At 38.0% G+C, this 24632-nt stretch overlaps 11 protein-coding genes across 13 annotated transcripts; 3 read left to right on the top strand and 8 right to left on the bottom strand.

The window, feature by feature from the left end:
• Window positions 1-25: 25 nt before the first annotated feature.
• Window positions 26-5424, bottom strand: LOC109585617 (uncharacterized). Its single transcript, XM_020001752.1, has 11 exons — window positions 4608-5424; window positions 2818-4274; window positions 2059-2480; window positions 1858-1993; window positions 1707-1808; window positions 1392-1572; window positions 1226-1334; window positions 999-1155; window positions 665-952; window positions 480-593; window positions 26-317 (listed from the first exon to the last, which is right to left on the bottom strand). Exons 2-11 carry the CDS (start codon window positions 4264-4266, stop codon window positions 171-173), a joined length of 3105 nt encoding a protein of 1034 aa, XP_019857311.1. The 5' UTR covers window positions 4267-4274; window positions 4608-5424; the 3' UTR covers window positions 26-170.
• A 650-nt stretch (window positions 5425-6074) lies between these two features.
• On the bottom strand, window positions 6075-7893 carry LOC105314894 (protein FAM8A1-like). The gene is made up of 5 exons (XM_011409317.2): window positions 7637-7893; window positions 6977-7085; window positions 6747-6882; window positions 6373-6518; window positions 6075-6317 (listed from the first exon to the last, which is right to left on the bottom strand). Exons 1-5 carry the CDS (start codon window positions 7869-7871, stop codon window positions 6167-6169), a joined length of 777 nt encoding a protein of 258 aa, XP_011407619.1. The 5' UTR covers window positions 7872-7893; the 3' UTR covers window positions 6075-6166.
• Window positions 7894-7929: 36 nt separating this feature from the next.
• Window positions 7930-9043, bottom strand: LOC105314899 (transmembrane protein 45B-like). The gene has a single exon (XM_011409324.2). The coding sequence runs from the start codon at window positions 9002-9004 to the stop codon at window positions 8111-8113; it is 894 nt and encodes a 297-aa protein (XP_011407626.1). The 5' UTR covers window positions 9005-9043; the 3' UTR covers window positions 7930-8110.
• Window positions 7930-10312, bottom strand: LOC100639011 (transmembrane protein 45B-like). Its single transcript, XM_003383147.2, has 2 exons — window positions 9439-10312; window positions 7930-8114 (listed from the first exon to the last, which is right to left on the bottom strand). The coding sequence occupies exons 1-2, from the start codon at window positions 10302-10304 to the stop codon at window positions 8111-8113; spliced, it is 870 nt and encodes a 289-aa protein (XP_003383195.1). The 5' UTR covers window positions 10305-10312; the 3' UTR covers window positions 7930-8110.
• Window positions 10313-11908, bottom strand: LOC100639137 (RNA-binding motif protein, X-linked 2-like). The gene is made up of 5 exons (XM_003383148.3): window positions 11816-11908; window positions 11621-11727; window positions 11520-11571; window positions 11119-11248; window positions 10313-10995 (listed from the first exon to the last, which is right to left on the bottom strand). The coding sequence occupies exons 1-5, from the start codon at window positions 11818-11820 to the stop codon at window positions 10393-10395; spliced, it is 897 nt and encodes a 298-aa protein (XP_003383196.2). The 5' UTR covers window positions 11821-11908; the 3' UTR covers window positions 10313-10392.
• Window positions 11909-11932: 24 nt separating this feature from the next.
• Window positions 11933-18697, top strand: LOC100639263 (conserved oligomeric Golgi complex subunit 3-like). Its single transcript, XM_020001761.1, has 23 exons — window positions 11933-12086; window positions 12147-12245; window positions 12313-12374; window positions 12508-12673; window positions 13075-13242; window positions 13483-13605; window positions 13674-13757; window positions 13831-13874; window positions 13953-14079; window positions 14134-14225; window positions 14303-14408; window positions 14470-14503; window positions 14547-14626; window positions 14682-14759; window positions 14803-14883; window positions 14966-15151; window positions 15995-16084; window positions 16127-16247; window positions 16306-16430; window positions 16481-16655; window positions 16709-16836; window positions 17009-17107; window positions 18542-18697. The coding sequence occupies exons 1-23, from the start codon at window positions 11949-11951 to the stop codon at window positions 18617-18619; spliced, it is 2484 nt and encodes an 827-aa protein (XP_019857320.1). The 5' UTR covers window positions 11933-11948; the 3' UTR covers window positions 18620-18697.
• LOC109585700 (uncharacterized) lies at window positions 17423-18535 on the bottom strand. The gene is made up of 2 exons (XM_020001826.1): window positions 18160-18535; window positions 17423-17933 (listed from the first exon to the last, which is right to left on the bottom strand). Exons 1-2 carry the CDS (start codon window positions 18361-18363, stop codon window positions 17559-17561), a joined length of 579 nt encoding a protein of 192 aa, XP_019857385.1. The 5' UTR covers window positions 18364-18535; the 3' UTR covers window positions 17423-17558.
• Window positions 18632-19793, bottom strand: LOC105314917 (WD repeat-containing protein 53-like). Its single transcript, XM_011409349.2, has one exon. It carries the CDS (start codon window positions 19770-19772, stop codon window positions 18642-18644), a length of 1131 nt encoding a protein of 376 aa, XP_011407651.1. The 5' UTR covers window positions 19773-19793; the 3' UTR covers window positions 18632-18641.
• Window positions 19794-19822: 29 nt separating this feature from the next.
• On the top strand, window positions 19823-20520 carry LOC100632316 (uncharacterized). Its single transcript, XM_003383095.3, has 2 exons — window positions 19823-20032; window positions 20086-20520. The coding sequence occupies exons 1-2, from the start codon at window positions 19883-19885 to the stop codon at window positions 20461-20463; spliced, it is 528 nt and encodes a 175-aa protein (XP_003383143.1). The 5' UTR covers window positions 19823-19882; the 3' UTR covers window positions 20464-20520.
• A 23-nt stretch (window positions 20521-20543) lies between these two features.
• LOC109585694 (uncharacterized) lies at window positions 20544-21351 on the top strand. The gene is made up of 2 exons (XM_020001821.1): window positions 20544-20759; window positions 20837-21351. The coding sequence occupies exons 1-2, from the start codon at window positions 20604-20606 to the stop codon at window positions 21221-21223; spliced, it is 543 nt and encodes a 180-aa protein (XP_019857380.1). The 5' UTR covers window positions 20544-20603; the 3' UTR covers window positions 21224-21351.
• On the bottom strand, window positions 21313-24506 carry LOC109585650 (uncharacterized). 3 transcript variants are annotated; one of them, XM_020001796.1, is made up of 5 exons: window positions 24199-24506; window positions 22344-23012; window positions 22153-22245; window positions 22032-22095; window positions 21313-21982 (listed from the first exon to the last, which is right to left on the bottom strand). In XM_020001796.1, the coding sequence occupies exons 2-5, from the start codon at window positions 22557-22559 to the stop codon at window positions 21435-21437; spliced, it is 921 nt and encodes a 306-aa protein (XP_019857355.1). In that variant the 5' UTR covers window positions 22560-23012; window positions 24199-24506; the 3' UTR covers window positions 21313-21434. The 3 variants fall into 3 exon arrangements, with proteins under 3 accessions (XP_019857355.1, XP_019857351.1, XP_019857348.1); XM_020001792.1 differs by having other exon boundaries at window positions 22344-23101; XM_020001789.1 differs by having other exon boundaries at window positions 22344-24506.
• Window positions 24507-24632: the final 126 nt, after the last annotated feature.

The following is a 24632-nucleotide window of genomic DNA, read 5'->3' on the forward strand; positions in this document are numbered from 1 at the left end:
GTTATGAACAATGTTATTAGGGATCACGTTATAGCTACATAGAGTGAATTGCAAAATACTCATGATTAAAATACTACTGCAGTTTCACAAGTACATGCAGACATTGCACATCTAAAATTTAAGTTGAACCCTAAAGCTTATTTTCTTTAAGGTATGACAGCACTTAGTAATCAGTATTTCCCTGTTTCATCAAGAAACGGATGACGTAAGAGGTCTTTAGCTGTTGGCCTATGCTCTGGATCAATTTCTAAGGAATTAGTGATGAATTCAACAACAGCTGGAAGACTAGCAGTAAATTCTGACTTTAATCTGTGAAACTGTAGAGAAAGAAATAAATAATATCACAATTAAGCAATTTTTGGTGATTGGCAAGTTCAAATTTGTGTTCATGTACCATTCAGCATGCATAACCACTTTTATTTTGGTAAAATGTCAAATTACCAGGTGTATGGTCACTATGGTGCATATTTCAAACTCACTGGTAATATTTTATTGATATCTTTATCAGTGATAGTTACAGTGCCCATTGGAGACTTTGGAGTACAATCAACTTTCATTTTTGAAGTATTAAGAGACAATAGCAACACACCCATCTAAAAACAACAATAAACAATTATTGTTAATTGGAGTGAGTGGTGTTGATTGTGAGCGGGCGGTTACTAACTTTAGACATACTCCTAGGCCCTTCTTCAGCTAGTACTATTAATAGCATCACAAGACCAAAACTAAATATGTCAGCTTTAGTGGTTAGTACAGGCATCACATCAGCACTGTTACCAATCATGTGAATGAAACCTTCAGGAGACTTAAACCCAATTGTACCGACAGGGGAAATGTGGTAGGTTCTCTCGGAGGATATGTAGAACCCTTGAGTCATGAGAGAGCGAGGAGGATCAGGGTGGAGAGTACCATCTGTAGCGAGCTCAAGACTCGCATCAAAATCAGATAAAACCTACAGAAACAGACCATAATATGTTCATGTGAAGTTTTCTTCTAACAATTCTTGGCCTTTTCCTGCAGACACAGGCCAGAGGGTTGGGGCAGTCACAATCAGTTAATACTAATATGTTGGACGGTTTAATGTCCCGATGGACGATCGGGTTTGGTAGAGTATGGAGATAATCTAATCCTTTGAGTAATTCCCTAGCAACAAACCTAACGTAGGATAATTAATTGAGGAATGTACAGTATGTTAATGGTATTATAAACTAATGATGCTGCTTACCTAAAATTGCTCAATATTTTATTTAGTAGTAATTTTTCATTCTTAAATTTATCTTTTAAAGTCCTTAAACAATATTTCTCGTAAGAACCAATCAGTCGGCCGAGATCATCTAAAAAGAAAAGAAAGAGACAGTGACCAACAGTCTCTCTCCATTAGTCTCTAGTACTTGTCATTCGAGGATAATAATGATAAACATATCGTCTCCTTGGATACCCTTCAATGGGAGGGCCCATCAACATGGCCGTTAGCTGTAGAATATTCTCATGGTGTAGTTTAGGCATGATCAGGATCTCTCTCCATCTGAAGGCAGTTCTCTTTACAGCATATGGTGTCCCTTCATAATATATCTATACATGTAGACACACAGGGATTGACATTTTGGAAAGAAAACACAATTACATGTATACAAGGTTTCTCACAATTAAAAACATGCTTTTATAAGTGAACTAAATGTACATGTACATGTATATCCACTCCTTACCTCTAATATAAGTCCATTTCCTCCTTCCCTCAACACTCTTGCTCCTGGTAATGCATTAGGTTGTGTATAAACCTTTCCACTGAAGAATTTAATATTATCACCCTAAAATAAATAAATATGATATACACATCCAGTTACAGTATCTCCTTACATAAAAGCATTGACCAGCAGTATCAAAAGCCTCTAAAGCTTGTCTCTTAATCTGTTGCTCGTTGGCGGTAGTCACACCTAGTGGACGGATACCACCAGCTGTGCTCTTAGTCGTATCATAAACTGAACTGGTTGGTCTATGAAAGACAAGATATTATTATTATCATTAATATTTATTATTATATTATTTATTATCTTTTACCGAGTAGATGGTTTGAATCTGTCAGGATCATCGTCCAAAGCTTTAGATGCAGTAGTTGCTGTCATATCCCCAGACTCAGTCCCTCTCTTCGAGGGAAGTGGTAACTCTCTCCCAACTCTCTCGTCTTTCACAATATCAAACGGTTTCATTTCCTTCCAAAGTACTTTTCTTTTCACCTCATGAGCAGGTGCTAGATAATCGCAGCCAATAAAACCAGGGGGCTCAGCCTCTTCTGAATTATTATATAAAGAAATGACTGATTGTTCACCCGTTAAAGTGGTGATTGATATTTGAGTGTAGCGATGAGAATTAAGAAGAACTATTTCTGAGGTCTCAGGTGAGACTATGTCTGATTGCATTTCAGCGTTGGCTCTTCCTTCATATTTGGCTTCCAACTCTGCACTTCCATCAGGTTGCTTGACCTATACATGTACATGGGCATACAAATGAGAAAGAAAAAGGGGAGAAAACTTTATCAGGAAACCCAATACTAGATACGTGTACATGTACATGTACTATAAATAAGCCACAGCTTTGACAGGTGATGTTTCATAGTATGTTTAGTTACACCACATTCCCAAGGAGACTACAAATAGAATTATAAGCACATTCATTAAACTGATGCTCATTGGCCCACTCACAGATCAAAGACACATACATATTCTATGAATTAATAAATAGAGTGACCCTCTCATCACAACAAGTATTAAGTGCATTGTACAGACTACAGAGTGTATGATAAGTGTATTTCATTCATACCTTGACCCAGTGCATGGGGACATAAGGTGCAATGAGGACATTTTTATAGAAATGATGTCTCAAGGACTGACTGCCAGTGATCCAAATGTGATCAGCTTTACGATACTGGCACTCTAGCGGTTGTCTTGAATAAGACTGGAGCGAGGTAGCCATGACATCTTTGACCATGTTAAAATACGTGACGTTTTCTGCAGTTTGCATTGCTTCATACTTCACTTTTGAAATATAACCAAACTTATATGGTAGAGGAGAAACTGAAAAAGCCAGTGTACTGGGGGGATCAGAAGGTAAACGAGGAGTTGGTGATATTCCTTCTTGCATAGCCTCCATTCCTAGTACCATTGACATGTCAGACTGGATAGAAGCTACTGATGACAGTAGAACACTCTTCAAGTGATCGAGATTTCTATTGCTAATGATAATTCTTCCTTGTTCTTTCATTGTGATGTCAGGCTGCAATTTAGAATGCACAGTTATTTTGTATTGTTTGTTGATATGGCTCACGAAAGAAGAAACAGCATTTCCAGTAACTTTGTCATTATAATATATTGTCCATGATTGTTGTTCTGAAGTAGTACAGGACAAGTAATAGGCTAAATCCGTCAAATCTAAAAAACTAAATTGGTATGAGAAGATTTGTCTTTTAAAATGTTCATGGTGAACCTTTCTACACAGTGTAAAATCTTGTGCTTGTCGAAGACATGCTAAAATAACAAGAGCTATTCTGTCATCAACAATAGGCTCAGTAGTGACGATTGTCTGACACATAAACTGAATGATTGAAGGCAAGGCGTCAGATAAACTATCGTTTAACCCACTTTTTGCTAGTCCAAATACGTACGTAAGGACTTCACTGCAATCCTTTCCCACTTTTACTTCATGTTCATCTTCTACTCGTATCGTTAATTTGTTGTTTTGACTGATTATATTTTGTTTAATGAATTCAATAAGAGTCATCAGTGGCTCCCGACTAAGATATACAGCTGCTGAGAACTTTTGAATCAGATGATCAGAGTATGGTTCATCGTGTATAGTTCTCATATCAACGAGCCTGAGGTCATGTGCCATTTTAAAAATGTTTTCAAGTGAATCAAGTTGATCAGGAGGTTTGTGTGAGATACTTAAAGAAGATATACCATGTTGTAACAAAGCATTTGATAGATCAACTTCACTTGGGTTAAGGCCTTGTGTCTTAAGAAAGCCAAGTCTCTCAACAACTGAGTGGAGGATTTCTCTTCGATCTCCTTTAATACTTCCATAAATGGCACCCAACCTTGATTCACAGTACAAAAATTTTACTCCTAATCGAGTCGCAACGAAACAAGCAAATTGATTCTCCATGGCTCTTGTTTCTGTGTCTGACCGTTTTGCTTGTTGCTTTTGCTGCGCATCAGAAATTTCTAAAATCGAATAAGCTTTTTTTGTCAATACAAGTGAATGAGAGGCCATGTTGAATTCTATAAAGGAAATGTGTATACAAAATTTGGATCAACCATGATTCAGTTGTCTTGGCTTTTTTTCAAAAATCCCTTGCCACACCCATTAAAAACAAACTACCAGCCAGACTAGGTATTTATTTATTTATACATACAATAGCACCAAAGTCTTTATTGGAAGTGCAACATAGACCATGTAGCTTTCTTTTATAGCCTTTTGAGCTCAAAAATAAAAATACTACAAATAAACTGGCATAACTCAGCCCACTAAAAAAAAGCTGAGTCATGCTTAGCTAGCTTTTCCTGAATTTAGTCCTGTTTGATGCTATAAGTGACTGTGTATGCGAAACTCACCAGTTTAAAACTATACTGGAGTGGGTGGACAAAGAAATAAGTTCACAAAAGTATGCCTTGCTTATTGAAGGCAGACTTTATCAGCACGAGGAACAAACCCTGCCATGACTATTATAGCTACCGCCGAATGAAGGAAAAAAACCGCAAATCAGTATCATAATTTCAAATCAAAATCACCGTGGCGCGAATCAGCGCATGCGGTTAGAAAGTACAACTGGTCTATAAAAATTGTTATACAGTACTGTAGATTATAAAGATCTAATTGATAAAAGAAGAGTCAAGTCATTCATCATTGGATTCATCCGAGGTCATCCAACCTCGGCACTCCTCGGAATCAACAGCGTGACTAAGCAAAAATAAAAAGTGCCAAATGGACAACGGGGCGGAGCTCAAAATTAATTTGTGCAGTTACTGAAAGAATTTTTTTTGTTTGTTTGTTTTTTGTTTGTTGAGTATTTTGAGTGTTCACTAAAATATCTGATATCTCAATCATTTGTTCAGCTGTGATGTCCTCTTGTAGCTTCTCACTCCATCGATGCTATGGTGACCAATGCGTTCCATTATCAGTTGTTCGTCAACACCTTCTTTGTATAAACGGGTCGCTGCAGTTGCTTGTAAAGAATGATTAGTTTTGACTCCTTTTATTCCTCCCATTTCAAACATTGTTTTTGTCATCATTGTTTTGTTGTTTTGTTGCTGGTAGTTTTGTTCAGCTAGATACCACACACCATGTGGTATAGAGTATTAGGAACTAAGGAACATAAGTTCAGTGCCGTCTTTTTCCTCACTTCCAGGACAAACCTTTCCATAGATTTTGCTAGCCGGCCTTCGCAACTGAGAGACATCATAGACGGAGTTTCATCAAGTTGTAGCTTCCATGCACCTACACCAAGTATTCCATTGGTTTATGCACCAATAATTGTTTCTACCCTCGTTTTTTCGCCGGTTACGGATGCCAGCACTCCTTGCTGGTTTGGGATAGCGTATCTTTGTCCTTGTGCTGTTTGCTGCAGAGCTCTAACAGGACAGGCTACTGAGGCTAGTATTGTAGAAGACATTGCCGAGTGATATCTTTGTCGGACCTAGCTAGTTTTGATTTGAAACTGTCTTGTGCTGTCGCTACGGCGTCTCCCAAGGTAAAATCACTGACCAATAACTTTTCAGAACATGGAAAAGACTGGTTAGCAACAGCATCATCCTTGTTGGTAACGAGCCCACTGCCTAACATTACCTGACTATAATCTAAAGAACCCAGACAACGCATTTTCGGTTTCTACGTGGTTTAGATTACCTTGGAAACATTAATTAACCTCGGGATACGCCCTCGGTTAATTAAATTTGTTTGATTATTCTCATAGATCTAAATAGAGTAGTTAAAATCAATGATTATTCGTAGCAATTGTAACTAGTAAGCCACTTTTGATCCAGATAGAATGCTGAATAATAATAATAATGAATCCACTTTGGTTGTGTTCATACAAAGCTGCATTGCACTGATTGCAGTAAATTAAACTGCCATTAGTGACTTAAAATTCTAAAGATGTGAAAGCCGTAAATAATTAAATTGGTCTGTACAAATATTTATAATGTACAACTGCAGTACGAAAAGCTCTATCATATTGAGGTCTTCCTCTGTCCATAACAATAAAGAATATAACAAGAGGACAGAACAAACTGACTACTGATTTAAAGACAGCTCTTAATGTTGACCTAATATGGAGAGAGAGGGGAGAGAGATTAGAGGCAGTATACTACATACACTTACTGCCAGAGTCCTAGTTTATTTCCTGGTTCAATCTTCACAGTTCTGAATGGATCAGTTTGTGTATAATGCAATGAGGTACAGTTGAACACACGTAAACCCAGCAGCCATTTTCCTGGTGTACAGCCAAACTTATGACAACACAATAACTAAATTAAGAGGAACAAGAACAGAAGTATAGTAAATAAAAGAATGAGCGTAGTGTTTAGACTAATGGGATACCATATTCAATGAAATGTTTTGATTACACATTACATTGTACCTAATCATGTGCTTCTAACCTAATTGAGCTTTGCTCTTCTTATACCATTAATGTAAACAGTAATAATGTGTGTAAATAAGTAAAATCACCATGCAATACTCTTGATGATACTTGCCTCCATTAATATGTGAACTGTTCTCTCTAGAATGACAGAGATGAAGAATACAATCATAGTCCAAGCTACTTCTTCAATGGATTCATCATCCATTCCCATTATCTCATCAGTACCAAGAAACAGAACCTCAGGAATACTACAAAACACAACAATATGAAATTACAATACTTCTGCAAGAGCATGTAAATTCCAGAAAGTTTTTCCCACACAATGCAAGCTCTTTGTCTAACCGAAAGTCAAGCAATGGTAGTATCCATTTTAGTAATAGCATCACAAGTAATGTATCTATAGCTTCAGCAACAGCACGACGCCACAGTGGAGCAAAGTATGTTTCAAAACCTAACGTATATGTATAATGATAACAATAATAACTGTAAACAAAGTGATAATAATAATAACAATAGACCTCTTTGGGTGAGAATGAATTACGTCAAAGAATGATATACGGCAAGGGGCGTGACTGAGCCTGGCTGACTCTGAAATAATTTTCATGGACGGCAACTTTCTATGGAGTATGAATGGGCTAATGCAGAAAGCAAGATGTAATAAAGAATATGCTTCATATTGCACCAAATCCCTTTTAGGAGATGCTTAGCAGCGACCATTCTTTCCTCCAACCAGCTTTTGTAACTTGAAAAAGCTCCATGCCAACGAAAAGAATCAGTTTTGCCTTTTCTTCATTCATCCTCCATTGAATCTTGCCGTCCAAAATGGCGGCCACTTATCACCGTAGGTGGATACCGTAATAAACAGTAATGATATTCATAGGCCACCGTCAATCTCACCTGAAGAAGTCTATAACAACATTGAGTAATCAACCAATCAAGGTGGGTTGGCACAGCTATTTAAACACAGTTCTAATTAAAGACACTGTATTGAGGATACCTTACCAGTAGTCAATCTTATATGGACAGTAAATGAAGGTCCTCTAGCTCCTCCTACCACTTGTACTGGAGGTGGTTGAAAAGGATGAAATGGCGGGGTATAGACAGGCTGAGTAGTAGCTTGAGGTGAATTAGCAAGATGTGATTGCCAATACAGATAATTTCTCCACCATAAAGAGCAATAATACCAATGGGACATATCAAACTTTGGTTTACTATCCTTAGCTGTATGATCCGCCATCTTGGGAGGGAGTGTTTGCACTGCGCATGCGCACCGGTATTTAGAATAATTCAAAAAATTTTTCATAAACATTATTATTTTTTTGAAGAATAATAACCATGACATTTATGAGCAATGCTGCATCAAATAATTTATTCATAATGTGTATGAGCCTAGCCATCTTAGCCGGGGGAGTGTCCATAATTAGCGTAGCAAAATAAACATGTAAAAACTGATGTTGCTGAGGTTAATTAATTAATTTATGTTTGAGTTTCCTCCCACTCTTTATCCAAAAGCTGGTACACTTGTTTCTTTCTAGTGTATCGCTGCACTCCATACTCCATTGCAGTGAAGAGTATGAACATGCCAACTATAATGCACATACAGTGCCAGACATAACAAGCCACAATGAACATGTTGTTGTTATGTACATCTTTCCACTCCACTGGACCAAATATAACAACTCCAATCTCAATGAGCCAAGTACCTTGCAGTGTTATCCCTACAGCTAATCCTCCATTGATTAGTATGTTAGAAGATCTCACCATCCTTAGGGCAGCAAACACCACACAAACCCCAATACTGAATATGAGGAGCTCGTGCATCAGAACCTCCAATTGACTCCGGTCTTTATCATCTTGAATGTGGAAGTAGAACAGGAACGTTTCAACAAAGAAAGCAAGAGCCAGGAAGAGCTTTGAGGTGTGTTTGGGATAACGACTGCAAAGAGAGAGGAGATCAACAATACCAGAGACTATGAAGCAAAGGTGCATAGTGATATGGTGTAGTTTGACAAGCATAGCAAAGGAGCCATCACTGTTGTACATGGACCAAACTCCAGTCTCATAGTGCTGGTCATGCTCAGTGTCATTGGGCCTCACTCTAAAGAAAGCCTCCATTATGATACCCATTGAAGGAAAGAGTATCTTCAGAACTGGTTCAATTGGCCACAATGGAAGGAGACATATTGGTATGTAAGACTTCTTTGCTATGTTCTCAATGTCAAAGAATCCTTTCTGCTTGATCTTCAAGTTGTACTTTTGACTCAAATAGAGCCAGAAGGTGGCAATGATCCACCAGATGCCATAGACCAGGAAAAAGATAGCTGGAACTATGTGTCCACCCAGACTGCCCCCTTCTCCACTTCTGGCCATCTTTACTCTTTAAGTTAATTAGGTATTTCACTAATTAATGTTAATGAAATGATAGTATGCAAGCTATGACTACAGTTCTCCACATGCAGCCCTTGTAGTAAAATGACATTACTGTGTAAATAGAAACCACAAAACATGCGTTACTGCCCAGGAAATAAACCAGACTATAAGTATACATGCAGCAGGGATGACTGAGCTAGGCTACTTGCATTATTACTGAGAAATATAAACATTATAGCCATCATACCATGCATGAGCCAAGTTTAATGAAAAATTCTGCATTTTTGATGCAAAAGGAGCTTATAGAGTTAGAGTTAAAGTTGATGCATGAGCATTAGTAGCCATTATTTTCCTGTGCTGCATGATAAGGAACTTACAAAAAAGTTATAATAAAAATAATAAAGTAATTTATCACTTTAAAGAATTTAAGTTATGTTTGTGTTTCCTCCAAGTCTTTATCCAAAAGCTGGTACACTTGTTTCTTTTTAGTGTATCGCTGTACTCCATACTCCATTGCAGTGAAGAGTATGAACATGCCAACTATAATGCACATACAGTGCCAGACAAAACAAGCCACAATGAACATGTTGTTGTTATGGACATCTTTCCACTTGACAGAACTAAATATAACAACTCCAATCTCAATGAGCCAAGTACCTTGGAGTGTTATCCCTACAGCTAATCCTCCATTGATTAGTATGTTAGAAGATCTCACCATCCTTAGAGCAGCAAACACCACACAAACCCCAATACTGAATATGAGGAGCTCATGCATCAGAACCTCCAATTGACTCCGATCTTTATCACCTTGAATGTGGAAGTAGAAGAGGAACATTTCAACAAAGAAAGCAAGAGCCAGGAAGAGCTTTGAGGTGTGTTTGGGATAACGACTGCAAAGAGAGAGGAGATCAACAATACCAGAGACTATGAAGCAAAGGTGCATAGTAATGTGGTGCAGTTTGACTTGTATGCCAAAGGAGCCATCACTCTGGTACATGGACCAAACTCCAGTCTCATAGTGGTTTGTGTCATTACTAGACCTCACTCTAAAGAACACTTCCATTATGATACCCATTGAAGGAAAGAGTATCTTCAAAACTGGTTCAATTGGCCACAATGGAAGGAGACATATTGGTATGTAAGACTTCTTTGCTATGTTCTCAATGTCAAAGAATCCTTTCTGTTTGATCTTCAAGTTGTACTTTTGACTCAAATAGAGCCAGAAGGTGCCAATGATCCACCAGATGCCATAGACCAGGAAAAAGATAGCTGGAATTACATGTCCACCAAGACTGCCCATCTTCAAAGTTTGACTGCTGCAGGCTATTCTGCCAAATGTATAATTAATAAATATAATTAACTCGTAGCATGCAATAAGATTAATAATTTCAATGATGTCTTCTTCCTCTTTCAGTTGGACTTTTCTCTCTCCTTCTCTCGGGAGTTCTCTCTCTTCTTGGTCTCCGTTCAATTGGACTCCTCCTCCTCTCAATATGAGGACTCATCCATCTTGGACTTCTTTCCCTCTGCCTTCTTTCAGCTGGACTTCTTTCTCTCCTTCTTTTAGCCGGACTCCTAGAACGACTTCTTCCTGCTTTCTTTTCCATTGGACTTCTCTTTCTTGCAACAGGACTCATCTCTCGTCCTGAACTTGGACTTCTTTCTCTTCTCCTAAACTCCTTTCTTTCATGTGGACTTCGTCTTCTTTCTACAGATACTTCTTCTCTTTGTTCTGGGCTAGTCTTTTCTCCAGTAGCTTCTTTTTTATTCTCTTCACTATCATCGCTCATTCCTTCACTGTCACTAGAAGTTCCAAGCTTCTGCTTCTTTTTCTTTTTACTTTTCTTTTCTTTCTTTGCCTTCTTCTTTTTCTTTGGTTCAGGTGAAAATGGTTTTGGTGCGCAACCTTTTTCAATGATTTCATTCCCGTGTTCGTCTTTTGGTCTTCGGTAATTCTGCACATGATCAACACGTATTGATCTCCCACAAAGCTAAAATGAAAATATAAGCAATAGCTTAGTATAAGCTGCTGTTGTAATAGAATATATCATCTGATGCATGTATTATATAAAATTAAAATTAAGTATTTCTTTCAACTGTTTTAATTCCAATACTTTTATGCCATTGAAATTATCAACTGCCAGTATGGTACTTCGCTGATCCTCATATCCGATGAAACAAAAACCTTTCGACTTTCCAGTTTTCTTGTCCCTCACTAGATTAATGTTCACAATCTCCCCATACCTGTAACATCAGTACAACATTGAAATAAGCAGTATAATTATATTATTACTAATTTTCAATATGCAGTGCATGTTTTCAAACAGTGATGATTACTAGTACATATTTCATTCAATTTGAACGCCACACAGTCCTTATGGAATATTTGACAGTATGTGGTAGTTAATTAGTGATGATTAGTATGACAAAGGCCAGAAACATGCTCCATGCTCAGGAAATTAATAATAATGTGTAAACTTTAAAGTGTACACTAGACGCCAGTGCTATTACTTACTGAGAAAAGACAGACAAAACATCACCTTCAGTCAGATCATAGTCCAACCCACCTAATTAATAACAAGTCAATTGAGGATTATGTGACATATTGTAAGATACCTATGAATATATAAGCACTAGTTGCGTATTGCTGATGCCATGAAGCTCCACCTTCAATACCTAGCTCTAACTCCCTCAGGGTAATGTCTCGGACTGATTTCATGTTACTAGAAATGAATTATTATTATTAATGCTTGATTAGTTTTTAACCTCTTCCCATTTAATTAAACAAACTTAATAAGGTACAGTACATACTTCATGATGAGCAGGGCTGTGAATTAAGAACTTCTGAAGAGAAAACCTAAAAATCAAACAAAATATTAATAAATTAAGTGTGCAAAGGGTTAAAGCTTAAGCAGTTTATTTAACTACTAGATCTCATTTCAAAATGGCAGGAGGTAGTGGTAAGTCAGTTAGAGATCGTTTAAGTCAATGGGAGTCGTCACTGGCTCCACTGGACGAGACATCAAGAGAAGAATTCATGAAACTAAGTACAACAGCAGGGAATAGACCACTACCTCGGAATGTGAGGCTTGATACCATTAATTAGTATAATATATTTATTTATTTTTAAAATTAATTTTAGTTATCATCCAGTAGAGATATCATACCTACTAGGATCAAGAAAGATGAGACGATAATTGAAATTGAAGAAAAATTGAAAAATGTGCAGACAATGCAAGAGGTGTGGTACTTGTACATGATATTATTAATTAATCAATAATAATAATCATTATTTTATTAATTGTTAGTTGCTGGCGTGGTTTGATGAAATGGATGCTGATGTTGTCACAAATAAGGACAGTGTCTATAGGTTAGGGAGAAGAAACCATGTTTGGCTTTATGCCCCTCCCTCCCTCCCTTCCCCTCCCTCCCTCCCTCCCTCCCCCTCTCCCTCCCTCCCTTCCTCCCTCCCTCCCTTCCTCCCTCCCTCCCTCCCTCCTCAGGGATTATTGTTCCCATTTGAAGCAGTACAGTATTGAGTGTGGTGGTATGTTGGATCAGTTGTCAGCTGCTCTTGAGTCGCTCCATGATATGAATAGGAAGCATCAGCTTGTCTCGGAGAAGACGCAAGCTCTTCATGAAGCATGTGAACAACTTGTGCAAGAACAAGTAAGTGTCCGCCATGTTTTTGAGCAACTTTAAAAATTCATTAAAAATTTAAATGTGATCGGAATCAGCTTAAACTTTAAACACAACATAAGAATATGTATATGTATCAGAAAAAATTATAAAAGTGGAGAATTCTCTACTTTTCATTTTCGGTGAATTTTGGCCAAAGTCCCTATACTATAGTACAGGGACTTTGGCCTAATTTTGGAGCAACTTTAAAAATTTGTAAAAAAATTCAAATGTGATTGGAATCTACTCAAAATTGAAATACGACATAAGAACATGTATATGTACATGTATCAGGAAGAATTTTTTAAATGGAAAAAACTCTTTTTGCTATTTTTCATGAAATACCCTATACCCCATGTATACATGCATAAATAGTTTTTTATTCTCCATAGAATCAGTTATCAGGCTTTGCCGAAGCTATCACCAGTAAACTCTCCTATTTTACGGAGCTGGAACAGCTGGGACAGAAGTTAAATGCTCCCTCATTTTCTCCATCGTCTGATCACTTCCCAGTCCTATTGAACCGTCTTGATGAGTGTATTGCCTTCATTGAGTCACATGTAAGACTATTCAGAACATTTTAATGATTTTCTTTATAATTTATCTCTATTATCTATTAAAATTAATTTATGAGTGACCCATATAAAGTTTGTATTTCTGTGAATTAATTTTTAAGTTTTGTGTAACATAGGGCCCACTAATACAATCATTATTTCGTTAGTTGAAATGTACACTTCTTTAGTCATCATTACATACATGTACAGTATATCTCATTCCTCCTCCTCCTCCTCTTATTGTAGCCTCATTTTAAAGAGTCTTCAGTTTATTTGGCTCGTTATAAGCAGCAGCTGTCTAAAGCTCTCTCCTCCATTAAGCAACAGTTCATTCACACTATCAGATCAACCACACAATCAGTTCTGCAGGTACATCTACATCTTTTTATTTTATTTTATTTTATTTTATTTTATTTATTTTTATTTAATTTTTATAGCAGCAGCATCAGTCAGTGGGCATGCCTGAGACCAGTTATTCTCAGTTTTATGGTAAATTCAGAGGATCAGCTCCTAAACTTAAAGTATGTCCTATACAATGTACTGTATGATCGGCTGTCACTGTCACTACATATGGTGACGCTCTATTCTTGATAGAGTTTGATGAGTGAAGTTGAACTAAGAGCAGAGAAATCCTCAGAGTTAGTACATTAATAACAGCAGCAGTAGCAGCTGTGTCACCCTCTCTCCTTCCCTCCCTCCCTCTCTCTTTATTTCAGCTATACCACACTGTTACAGGATTGCTTGCAGTGTTACATATCTCAAAGACGTCTCTTGCTATCACCATCAGTGACAGCTACTCTTCTTGAACTAACTAAACACAAACAAACAGAATACAGCTCACTGGTACATGGTCACTTTATTAGAGACTATTCTCCTCCTCCTCCTCCTTCATTTTAGATCAGAGAAGCCTGTAATTTAGTGTCCAGGGTTTGTATGGATGAGTACCAGTTGTATTATCACTTCTTCTCTAGACACAGTCAACAACTCAAGTAAGTGTCGACATGCTCTTAATGGTTACTCGAATAAGACCTTTTGAACCATTGTGACTCGTTCTCTCTCTCTTTAGTGATCTCTTGGAAGGTTTTTGTTATCAAATGTACGACAGTCTCCGCCCGATCATCATTCACATAAACCACTTGGAAACTCTAACAGATCTGTGCACTATACTTAAGGTGTTTATTTATTTATTTATTTATTTATTTATTTATTTATTTATTTATTTATATTATTAAGGTTGAAATGGTTGAAGAGGTTGTTGAACCAAAAGGTAAGTTCATGTAGTGTAGTAGTTTTTTAATGTTTCTATGAAGGAGAGCAGCTGGAGAGATTTGGTTTAATAATCAAAGGACTTTTAGGAGACATACAACAGAGACTTGTCTTCAGAGCTCAGGTATTTGTACTGATATAACATTATTAACTCCTCCGCCCCCTCCTCCTCCCCCCAGAGGTATATTCAAACTGATATTAAAAGATACAGGCCAGCACCAGGTGACCTCTCTTACCCTGATAAACTCATAGTCCTGGTTAGTGGCTGGTACAGTGTACATTACTCCCTCTATTGAACAGGCTGAGGCTCAGGCTGCAGCAGCTGCTTTGAGCCGCCAAAACGAAACCTTCTCAGATGCAGATTCAGTCTTTGACACTGATGTAAGAGGCCATTAGCTACCCTCCTCCCTCCCTCACCCTCTCTCTTCCTCCTTCACCCTCTCCCTCCCTCCCTCCCTCACAGAGTGAAGCCAGTACTCCTGTTGATCCTCACAATTCTTCCTTTCCTTTGTCTCGTGTATCCAGTGCCAGTGGCAGTAAGAAGAAGAAATATGGCAGAGGTCAAGCTATCACTGATCTCCATGCTATGTGGTATCCCACTGTCAGGAGGACACTCATGTTCCTTTCAAAACTGTACAGGTGCCTTGAGGTGAGTACTCCATCAACTTGTACATGCAAATGTATATGAGAGAACTTGAACTGTAGTTTTTAACAAATTTAAAGTTTTTAAATAACCATAACTTGAAAAATTTAAGTCGGAATCGGCTCAAACTTTCTACACAGCATAAGGACATCAATATGCATCAGAAAATGTAATAAAAATTGGGGGTGATTTCTGCGCCATTTTTTGGAAAAAACCATGGGCTATAGTACAGGGAAATTTTCAGAAATTTGCTCATTTTTAAAATGGCTGTAACTCGAAAAATTTAAGTCGGAATTAGCTCAAACTTTCTACACAGCATAAGGACATCAACATGTATCAAAAAATGTAATAAAAATTGGGAGTGATTTTGGAGCCATTTTTCGGAAAAAACCATGGGCTATAGTACAGGGAAATTTTCAGAAATTTGCTCATTTTAAAATGGTCGTAACTTGAAAAATTTAAGCCGGAATCAGCTCAAACTTTCTACACAGCATAAGGACGTCAATATGCATTAAAAAATGTAATAAAAATTGGGGGTGATTTCTGCGCCATTTTTTGGAAAAAACCATGGGCTATAGTACAGGGAAATTTTCAGAAATTTGCTCATTTTTAAAATGGCTGTAACTCAAAAAATTTAAGTCGGAATTAGCTCAAACTTTCTACACAGCATAAGGACATCAATATGTATCAAAAAATGTAATAAAAATTGGGGGTGATTTTGGAGCCATTTTTTGGAAAAACCATGGGCTATAGCCTTGGGTATTTTAGCACACAAATCAACATCAGTTCATGTATTGTATGGTACAGGTACACGTGACTCTAAGTATCTTCTTCTGTTTTATTGTGTAGAGAAAAGTATTTGAAGGTTTAGCCCAAGAGGCGGTTAGTGAGTGTGTCTCTTCATTACATGTAGCAGCAAATGCCATACAGCCTAAGAAGGTATGGATTATCAGTAATGGATTCATTAATGGTTGATGATAGGGTGACATAAACTCTGAACTGTTTCTTATTAAACATTTACTGATACTGAGGGAGCAGATTGCTGCCTTTAATGTTAACTTTTCTGTGAAAGAAGTCTCCCTTGACTTCACTAAGACTAAAGGTAATGGCTGAAAGAGAGAGAGAGAGAGAGCATTGTTTCTAAATGCTGTTTTTGGCAGCTGCTGCTTTTAATTTGCTCAAGAAAAGGTCAAGGTTCTTCTCTTTGAACAGCAACAATGCTTTCCTCGAGTTTCTGTTTGAAGGAGTCCCTGAATTGATAGAAACACAACTGGACTCAAAAAAGGTACACATTATTATAAAATATGTTTATAATAAAAAGATGTACATGTACAGGAGGTTGACCTACAGCTGAAGCAAGCCTGTGAGCTCTTCATACTGCATGCAACTGCTAGTCTTGTTCATCCACTGAAGTCTTTGCTCAGTAAATTTGATGTTGTCATTGAATTGGCCAGCAAAGAAAAGAAAGAAGCAGCTCAATTTATATCAAGGCAGCCATTTGCTGACTCAAGTAAAGACTATGAAAAATTAGTGACTTGTTTATTTGTTTGTTTATTATTTCAGAGGAGATCCACGCTATTGTATCACAGACTAATAAGTTGCTAAGATCTGAAGTTCCCCTTGTGAAGAGGTCCCTATCTCTCTACCTCTCCAACCCTGAGACTGAGAAGATACTGTTCAAACCAGTGATGGTGAGGGAAGATAAAATGGAGAATTCTCTCCTTTTCATTTTTGGCAAAATTTGGTCAGACACCATGTACTATAGTACAGAGACTTTGGCCCAATTTTGGAACAACTTTAAAAAATTTATTTAAAAATGAATTTTGATTGGAATCAAGTATTTTTTTAATTTTATTCTACTAGGACAATGTATTGAGTGTGTACCAGTCAATGAGAAGCATATCTCAGAACTATTTCAATGAAGAGGACCAGCAGATCATATCAGCACTCACACAACATGAAGTAAGGAATTGCCTTATTATCATTATCATTATTATTATTTATATTATTATCATTGATAAAACAGTGGACATTAGTCATTTAGATATTAGATCATTAAACATTGATAAAACAACATGACCATGAATCCATGATTGTCTTTACATCACAGTGCAAGACTGTTGTTTACCTAAACGTAATAAAAGAAAAAAATTATTATTATTGACTATACAAATTATTTGCTGTTATGATTCAGATACATGTACATGTAGATGTGTGATGTACATGTACATGTACATGTACATGTATTTTAATAACAGTTTTTGTTATTTTTTGTTTATTGTTTATCTTTTAGCTGCAGCGTCTTTCAAAAACAACATGCCTGATTGCCTATATACAGACCTTTTTATTTTTACTGGATGATGGCTAAAAGTTACGCTCACTGGCCTTGCATTGCTTAATTTTACTGGGCCAGTCAGTATATTTTTGTACTGCATCCATGCTTACTTTTATTCTTTTGTTTATTGGAATGAGAGGCCTCATCGCTGTCATTTATATTATTTTTGATGAGCATGTTAGTTGCTGGCTGAGAATATCTCTGATTGACGGTTGTTGAAGACGGATTTGACTGTGGACTAGTTTTTGGACGACTGGTGAGGCTACTGGTCGATCCACTGGTCAACTGGTTGTTGTTCTTCGTTGCACTTGGTCTTGATGTAATGGCTGCTGGTTTTTTTGGCGGATTTCTTGTAGGCGAGGCATCAATGATGACGATTGTTGGAGGAACAGGTGCTGCTCTTCTGCTTTGAGCCTGTCTATTTGTAATAGCTTTTGAACTGTTGCTCTGACTCTAACCAGAAAAATAATAAGTCAATTAAGAGCTTTTTAAAACACATGCTACTTGTACAGTGTAGCCTCTCTTAATGGACACTCTTTATAGCGTACACCTCCATTTAACAGACAGCACCTAGTGTACCAATTACATTCCTTACTGTATAAAATAACCTCCACATAAAGGACTTCCCAGAGTGTCTGTCCATTATATAGAGGCTACACTGTGTTGTAACATGTCTTACCTTTCCAGTGTCAACTTTAATTCCTTCGAGTTCAATTTTCTCTTGAACAGCAATCCTACCACCTCCTACATCCTTAGCAACTTTTGTCTTCTTCACATTCATTACTATACCAGAATCAGGGTCTGCAATCACTTCTTCCTGTACTAGTTCTACTCGATCTTGACACACAATCAACTCCTCAGCCTTTCCTAAAGATACAGCCATTGCTTATGCTTTCTTGAAGTAGATTTTGTCTCTTTACTGAGTGATATTGAAAGCTTTGAGGGTTTATGTAATCATAGTTTAGGTATACTGTATGTTACTATAAATAGAATAACAAATAGAACATTGGATGTATATGTACATGTATATCTATAATAGTTTGTTTTTGTTCCTTTTTCAGGTGACACTGTTGCTGTCTGCTCTCCCTGCTCCGCTGGTCCCTTCTTCTCCTTCTCTCCCTAAATCGTTTACCTCTTAATTAATTTAAAATAATTCATTTCTTATAATTCAATAAAATACAATGTGATATTAGATGTCTGATCAGCCACACCTACCACATGTTTACCAGGTGACCAGTCTGGCAGTTCCGCCAACCAGTTGACCTTTGACCCATGTTCATGTACGGTTAATGGCTCCTCCGATATCCTGTAAGTAGGTGGGACCTTATGAGAGCTTCCTTTTGATCTATGACTGCCAGTAGACTTGGAAGGTGTGGCTGCTTTAGGTGCTGTCTTCCAAACAGGAGAGCAGATAACTTTACCGTCATTCCCTCCAGATATAACAAGATCAGTGCACATCTCTTCATCTCTACTGGCTTTGTCACCTTTGGCGTGTGAATCCAATTTAAAAGGTTCTTCTCTGTTGCTGATACAGACTACACTAGCAACACTGTTTGAATGAGCCTGCACTGTTGATGTGAGGTTAATATCAGATCCACTTACGTGACATATACACACTGATCCATTACCTAGTCCAGCTGCTATTACTGGTCTGTTCCCTCCTAAACCACACACTGAGTGTACCATTGGAGGGTTAACCATATACCCAGCCCCACCCTCTTCTTGCATATTTAATGAGGCTAGTCTCCGCCCACGAGAAAAATCCCATAGTACCAGTTGACAGTCCAGTCCGCCGGAGACCATCTCCCAGTGTTTCGACGGGTGCAAGGTGACGCTGGAGCATATGTTGGTATGATGGCGCTTGCATTTCTTGTATAGTTTAGATTTTCCACCAGCAGCAATGGCGCTAATGTCAATGACAGATATGTCACCGGAATCATCAGCACAGAGCAAGTAACTACAAGAGGTGTTGATTGACATTTGGTTTATCTCCTCCGAATTGTACCGACAGGTTTCTGTGGGTGTGGCCAGGTCATGATGATCATAAAGGATCAGCGATGAGTCGACTGATATGAATAGGTGTGTGGGCGTGGTCAGAATGCAAGTGACGTCACCTTGAACTGGTGGTAATACTTCATAATACAATGAGGAGTCCTTGTTCCATACTTTGATCTTTGAACTGTGACCCGAGGCTATACCTTCTTGAGGAGTGTATGGGCAGATACAGAACACGTCCTCCTCTCCAGTATCTATCTTCAGTAACTCTTTTATGATCACAGAACCTTCAGCCATTATGTTATTTGCACAGAAACCACGCCTATAAGTTCAAGCACAATCCCACGTGTTTGCACGTGGGCAAAAACTCTGATCACGCCCATCTGTTAATACAGCCACTCCTTCTCATGATAGTTATGGCTGCCCGCCTGGAGGATCTAGGAAGAAGGGCTCCTCCCAGGCCTATGGGCCCCAGAGGCGTATTCTGGTACGAGTGGAGCAGACTCTTTGGTCCACTCGCCTACCAAGAGAGTGATCCTACTGAACCACTGACTGATGTGGGTGTTAAAATCATGCTCTGTTATAAAATGATTTTTGCATTTCCCTGTAGTTACATTTTGATAAAGTCTTCCATGAACACAAAAGCACTGCTACTATTCCTCAGGTTCGAGCTATCTGCCCAACCATCTTCTTTCGCCACAAGTCTCTACCTTATAATGTTGCTGTCCTCATAATCGGCCCATGGTTTCTTGTCTTGTTTGCTATTCTTGCAGGTGTGATGGCTTTTGTGGTGACTTGGATATTGCAGCCTAGCATACGACTTGGCCTTTTTGTCGTGGGGGCAGTCCTTCCAGTTTTTCTTGAGCCACTGAAGATAGTTTTGTCTCTATTAAAAGATGTACAGGCTCGGGTTTTTCGACAGATTCGGATTAACGCTTCACTTGGAGGGAGTTTTAATTTAGATAGAATTGCTGCAAGTAATGTGTGACATTTTCTTTATTTTTATGAAATATTTTAAAAGTATAAACAGACAGTAAAACTATGGTATTTATGGCATCTACTATCATAGCATTGAGGTTTGAGAAAGTTACACCCACTTCATCCTCGACTTCATCATATGACTTAAGAATGGCTGCTCCCACTTCTCCTCCAAGCTACCAAAGATCTGTGTACAATGATAACAACTTAAGCTTTCTAAACCCTGGAAATAGTACCAGGCTAGAAAATCAGCCACGGAATAATGGTGAAAATATTGAACCAGAGCCATTTGAAACCCTCCTTGATGTAAGCTTCCATTTTGTGTTTATATGTACATTCAAGTGTATATTGCCATTTAGCTATAACTGGTTTTTTTATTGCAGTTGGATTTCAAGACAGTCTTTTATGAGCACCAAAGCACTCCAACTATACCTCAAGTTTATGCTATCTACAATAAGGTCTTCCACTTTACAAAGGCGATAGTCTACAATGGCCTGGTCTTGATATTTGGCATATTTATTACTCTCGTGTGGGCCTTTCTTGCAAGCATTTTAGCTTTTGTCACAACCTGGGTGTGGTGGCCTATAATGAGATCCGCGCTGTTCGTTAGTGGGGCAACTATTCCAGCTGTTGTGGAGCCAATGAAGGCATTTTTGACTCCACTTGCTGATGTACATGCTCGCATCTTTCGGCAGATTCGTATTAATGCCACATTCAATGGCGGTTTTAATCCAAGGATTAATGATAGAGCAGCTTCAAGCAATGTTTGAATTTTTGAATTTTAAACATTATTTTATACATGCTTCACTGACTAGTATAATTTGTGTATGCCTGTTAGACTATAGATTTCATTTTTGTGTCAATTTTTTAAATATTTTTTTCTAAAAATAACAATGAATGAATCATTAACAAACACACAATACAGAGAGAGAGACAAACTATAGTAAACTAAATAAACACAACTTAAGAAAAGGAATGCAATTATAAAGATGGTGAGGGTGTGGGTGTTGCAACTGGTGCTTTCAGTCCAGTCACATAGTATGCACCAAAGAAAGAGTCAACATCCCTTGCAATGATACTCAGGTTTGGATCATTGTCAGGATTATCTTGTGTCACTGGTACAACAGCAATATAATCGCCTGCTGTCAAATGGAATAGACCACCTTGATACTTGCTTCCACCTGCCGAGCCTTTGTTCCATGTGGTGTAGCTGCGCATAAAGTCCCCGTCCATATCATTACCAGGATTAGTGTATGCTAGGTTCTTCTCCATGCTATAGCAGTAGCAGTCGTTAGACTCATCTTTACATTCACATCTGACTGTCATGTGACCTAGTTTGGTTGATGGGCCATCATGTGAAGTGATGTTGAGAAGGATTTGACTGTACAAGAAGTAGATCCCTTCCACTGGGACTCTAAGAAACCCGTTCTTGGAGTTGTACTTCATTCCTCCAAGAACATGGCCATTCCTTCCTTTATCACAACTCCAGCCAGCAGAGAGTATTGGTATCCTGGTCTCAAAGAAGGTTTCTAAAAGATATGCATACAATAAAGCATCTACTGACTCATGGACATTTACTAATAAGATGAATATTAGAGGCTCCAAAGCTTTTCCCTGCAATATGAGCTGATGGTTTGACAGTCTGCAGAGTAAGCAAACATTTTATGAATGATGTCATTTGTTGATAGTCTGAACTCACCAAAGTTGAATCATGAGAAGAAGAGCAGCTGGTACTTCTGGCTACTCTGTTAGCTGTTTCATTGTATTCTGAATCATGCAAGTACTGGGCAACCTGCATAAGAAACAAGAAAGAGATGGATGACTTAATAAAAGGTATATATACATAATGTGCATGCAGTTTGGATGTCTTGCTCAAAGTTGCAAGCTAACCTGGTGCAGTATCCTTTGCTCTTGCTTCTCAGTGTATTGTGGCAAGTGACCATTCCTAAGTTCTTGATGGCTAGTGATCTGCAGTGCCAGAGTGCAAGCAGATAAAGCTAGAGCAATAGTCCCAGTCGTGATTGCAATTGCAAGAAGAACGTTTCGGCAACAATTGCTACGACTAGCCTTTGAAGGTGCTGGAGTCAGACCTTTCTCAGAGTCCATTTTTGTTCTTGTAAAATTGAAGGAAAGGAGAAGTAGAGATACCGTTGCAAAGAGAAGCAAAAGAGAGAATCTCTTGGTATTCGATTCTTTGTTTTTCTTTTAAGAAATTCAGCTATGTATATTCCAATTTATGGAACCCTTTTTATAACTTTACTGCCCACCAGCTAATCTTCCATGAATATCATTATAACTTTATGACAGAGTTAAAATTCCCTCAGTTATGATGTTCTTGTGGTGCTTTTCACAATACTACCAGTAGTATATTACATTAGAGCTGTTATTGTAAACATACAAATCCTCACAATGACAAAAGGGCTAGTACCTTTTGTCATTCAGCAGGATTTGTGGGTAGTGTATCAAACAGTTTTGATGATAAGCTTCATTGGAGTTCCTGCTACCAATTAATGCTAAAAAGGGAATTTTGTCCATTAGGAAGAACTTGTACCGTAACTCCTACATAATATATTTACATATTATAATACTATCACAGGATATAACAAAGTTCTGTGTACGTCTGCAGCTGTTTAAGTTCAGTGTAGTGTCTGCAAAACAATTAAAATACATATGCATCATGTCATTCACGGTACATATCCCATGGCCCTCTGGTACTAGAACTATTACCAGACAATAATATGATACATATATCCATAATCGAGTTAGCTGGGAAGTCATATTACATCCTTATGTATACATTTAATGCAAAACAATCAAGCTTAAGGGTAGACTGCAGCTGGCACTTTGTTTATAAGCTATATGTGAGCCAGCTAATGTTAATTCCCTCCCAGGAGGCATGGGCCCACCTCCCAGAAGGAAGCAGGGACTACCCATAGGTGTCAAACATTGCTCAGGCAACTGATAAGAACCATAGTTCTAAGAAAACCCTGCAGTGCTATCAAAACTGAAAGGAGTGACCATAGACTGATACTGAATCCCTCATGCCAACCAAAGGTCGATAAAAGGGATTTTTAATGATATTCAGTGGTAATTGCACTAGCCCATTAGTTTACATACCCATTACTTGAAGACACACCTATATACAGCAAGTAACCTATAGCCAGCTTATATATTATTAGCATTTGCCTATACACTGTTTAGTATTGGAGAGTATGGTGAGAATAAAGCCTTTCAATGTTGAAAGGTTGTGCATGAGCATGACAAGTTAAGTGCAGGCTAATAAGTTATGCAGACAGAGACTGACCCACCCAGCAGGTAAGAGACACTTAGAATTAGTGGAGTCATGGCTCAGTCTTAATTTACACAAAGTGTCAAAACACTTCAAAGCTCACTTCAGTTGAAATTATATCTCCCTTGAAGCAATGGGCTTCATGCGGACTAACTATAGTAAATCCATGCATGTGCAGGTAATGCAGTTATTATGAGTTATTTAGTATTATGTATAATTATGTGCATTCATTCCATGTAGGGTATGAGTGTTAAACTGTAATTTATGATGACATCATGCAATAATCAATGACGAAAAAAGGGGAAGGACTGTATCTCATGCATATATACACAGAATTAGCATAGTACACTACTAGGAAAGGGAGTGTTGCATAGTACTGGTTACCTCCTTATTGAAAATGAAGGTTATTTTGAGGGTATAGTTATGATAACTGGCTTGATGAATATTTTCCCTCACCTTTTTAGAGTTGTTTTAGATAAGAGCTCCATGTAGTTATGAAATGTGATGAAAAAACACATCATTTATTTATCTTTACTCAGTAATCATAATTTCCTCCAAAATGATAATCAACTCTGCTTCAAAATCAATCATAGTACATCCCACAGTACTCTGATGTAGGGTAATCCATTAGGTTCATGACAATGAAGAGGTTTCCAGTTGCATTTGGGTCGTTAGGATCTTCCTGCAGCTCCCAGAGCTCCTTGAGGCTTTCAAAGCTCAGAGTGACAGACCGTTACTGAGTGAGGTTGCAATATAACAGCAATGCAAGTGCAGGATCAGCAGAAATGAGTCTTAGGGTTACCCCCTCAGAAATCCCCATTACACATACTGTTGAGTGTGCATATGCACCCACTCCAAACCTTAGCAATCAGTTCATTAAACACCCACGC

The sequence above is a fragment of the Amphimedon queenslandica genome, unplaced genomic scaffold, assembly GCF_000090795.2.
Source record: "Amphimedon queenslandica unplaced genomic scaffold, v1.1 AMPQUscaffold_13514, whole genome shotgun sequence".
NCBI lineage: Eukaryota > Metazoa > Porifera > Demospongiae > Haplosclerida > Niphatidae > Amphimedon > Amphimedon queenslandica.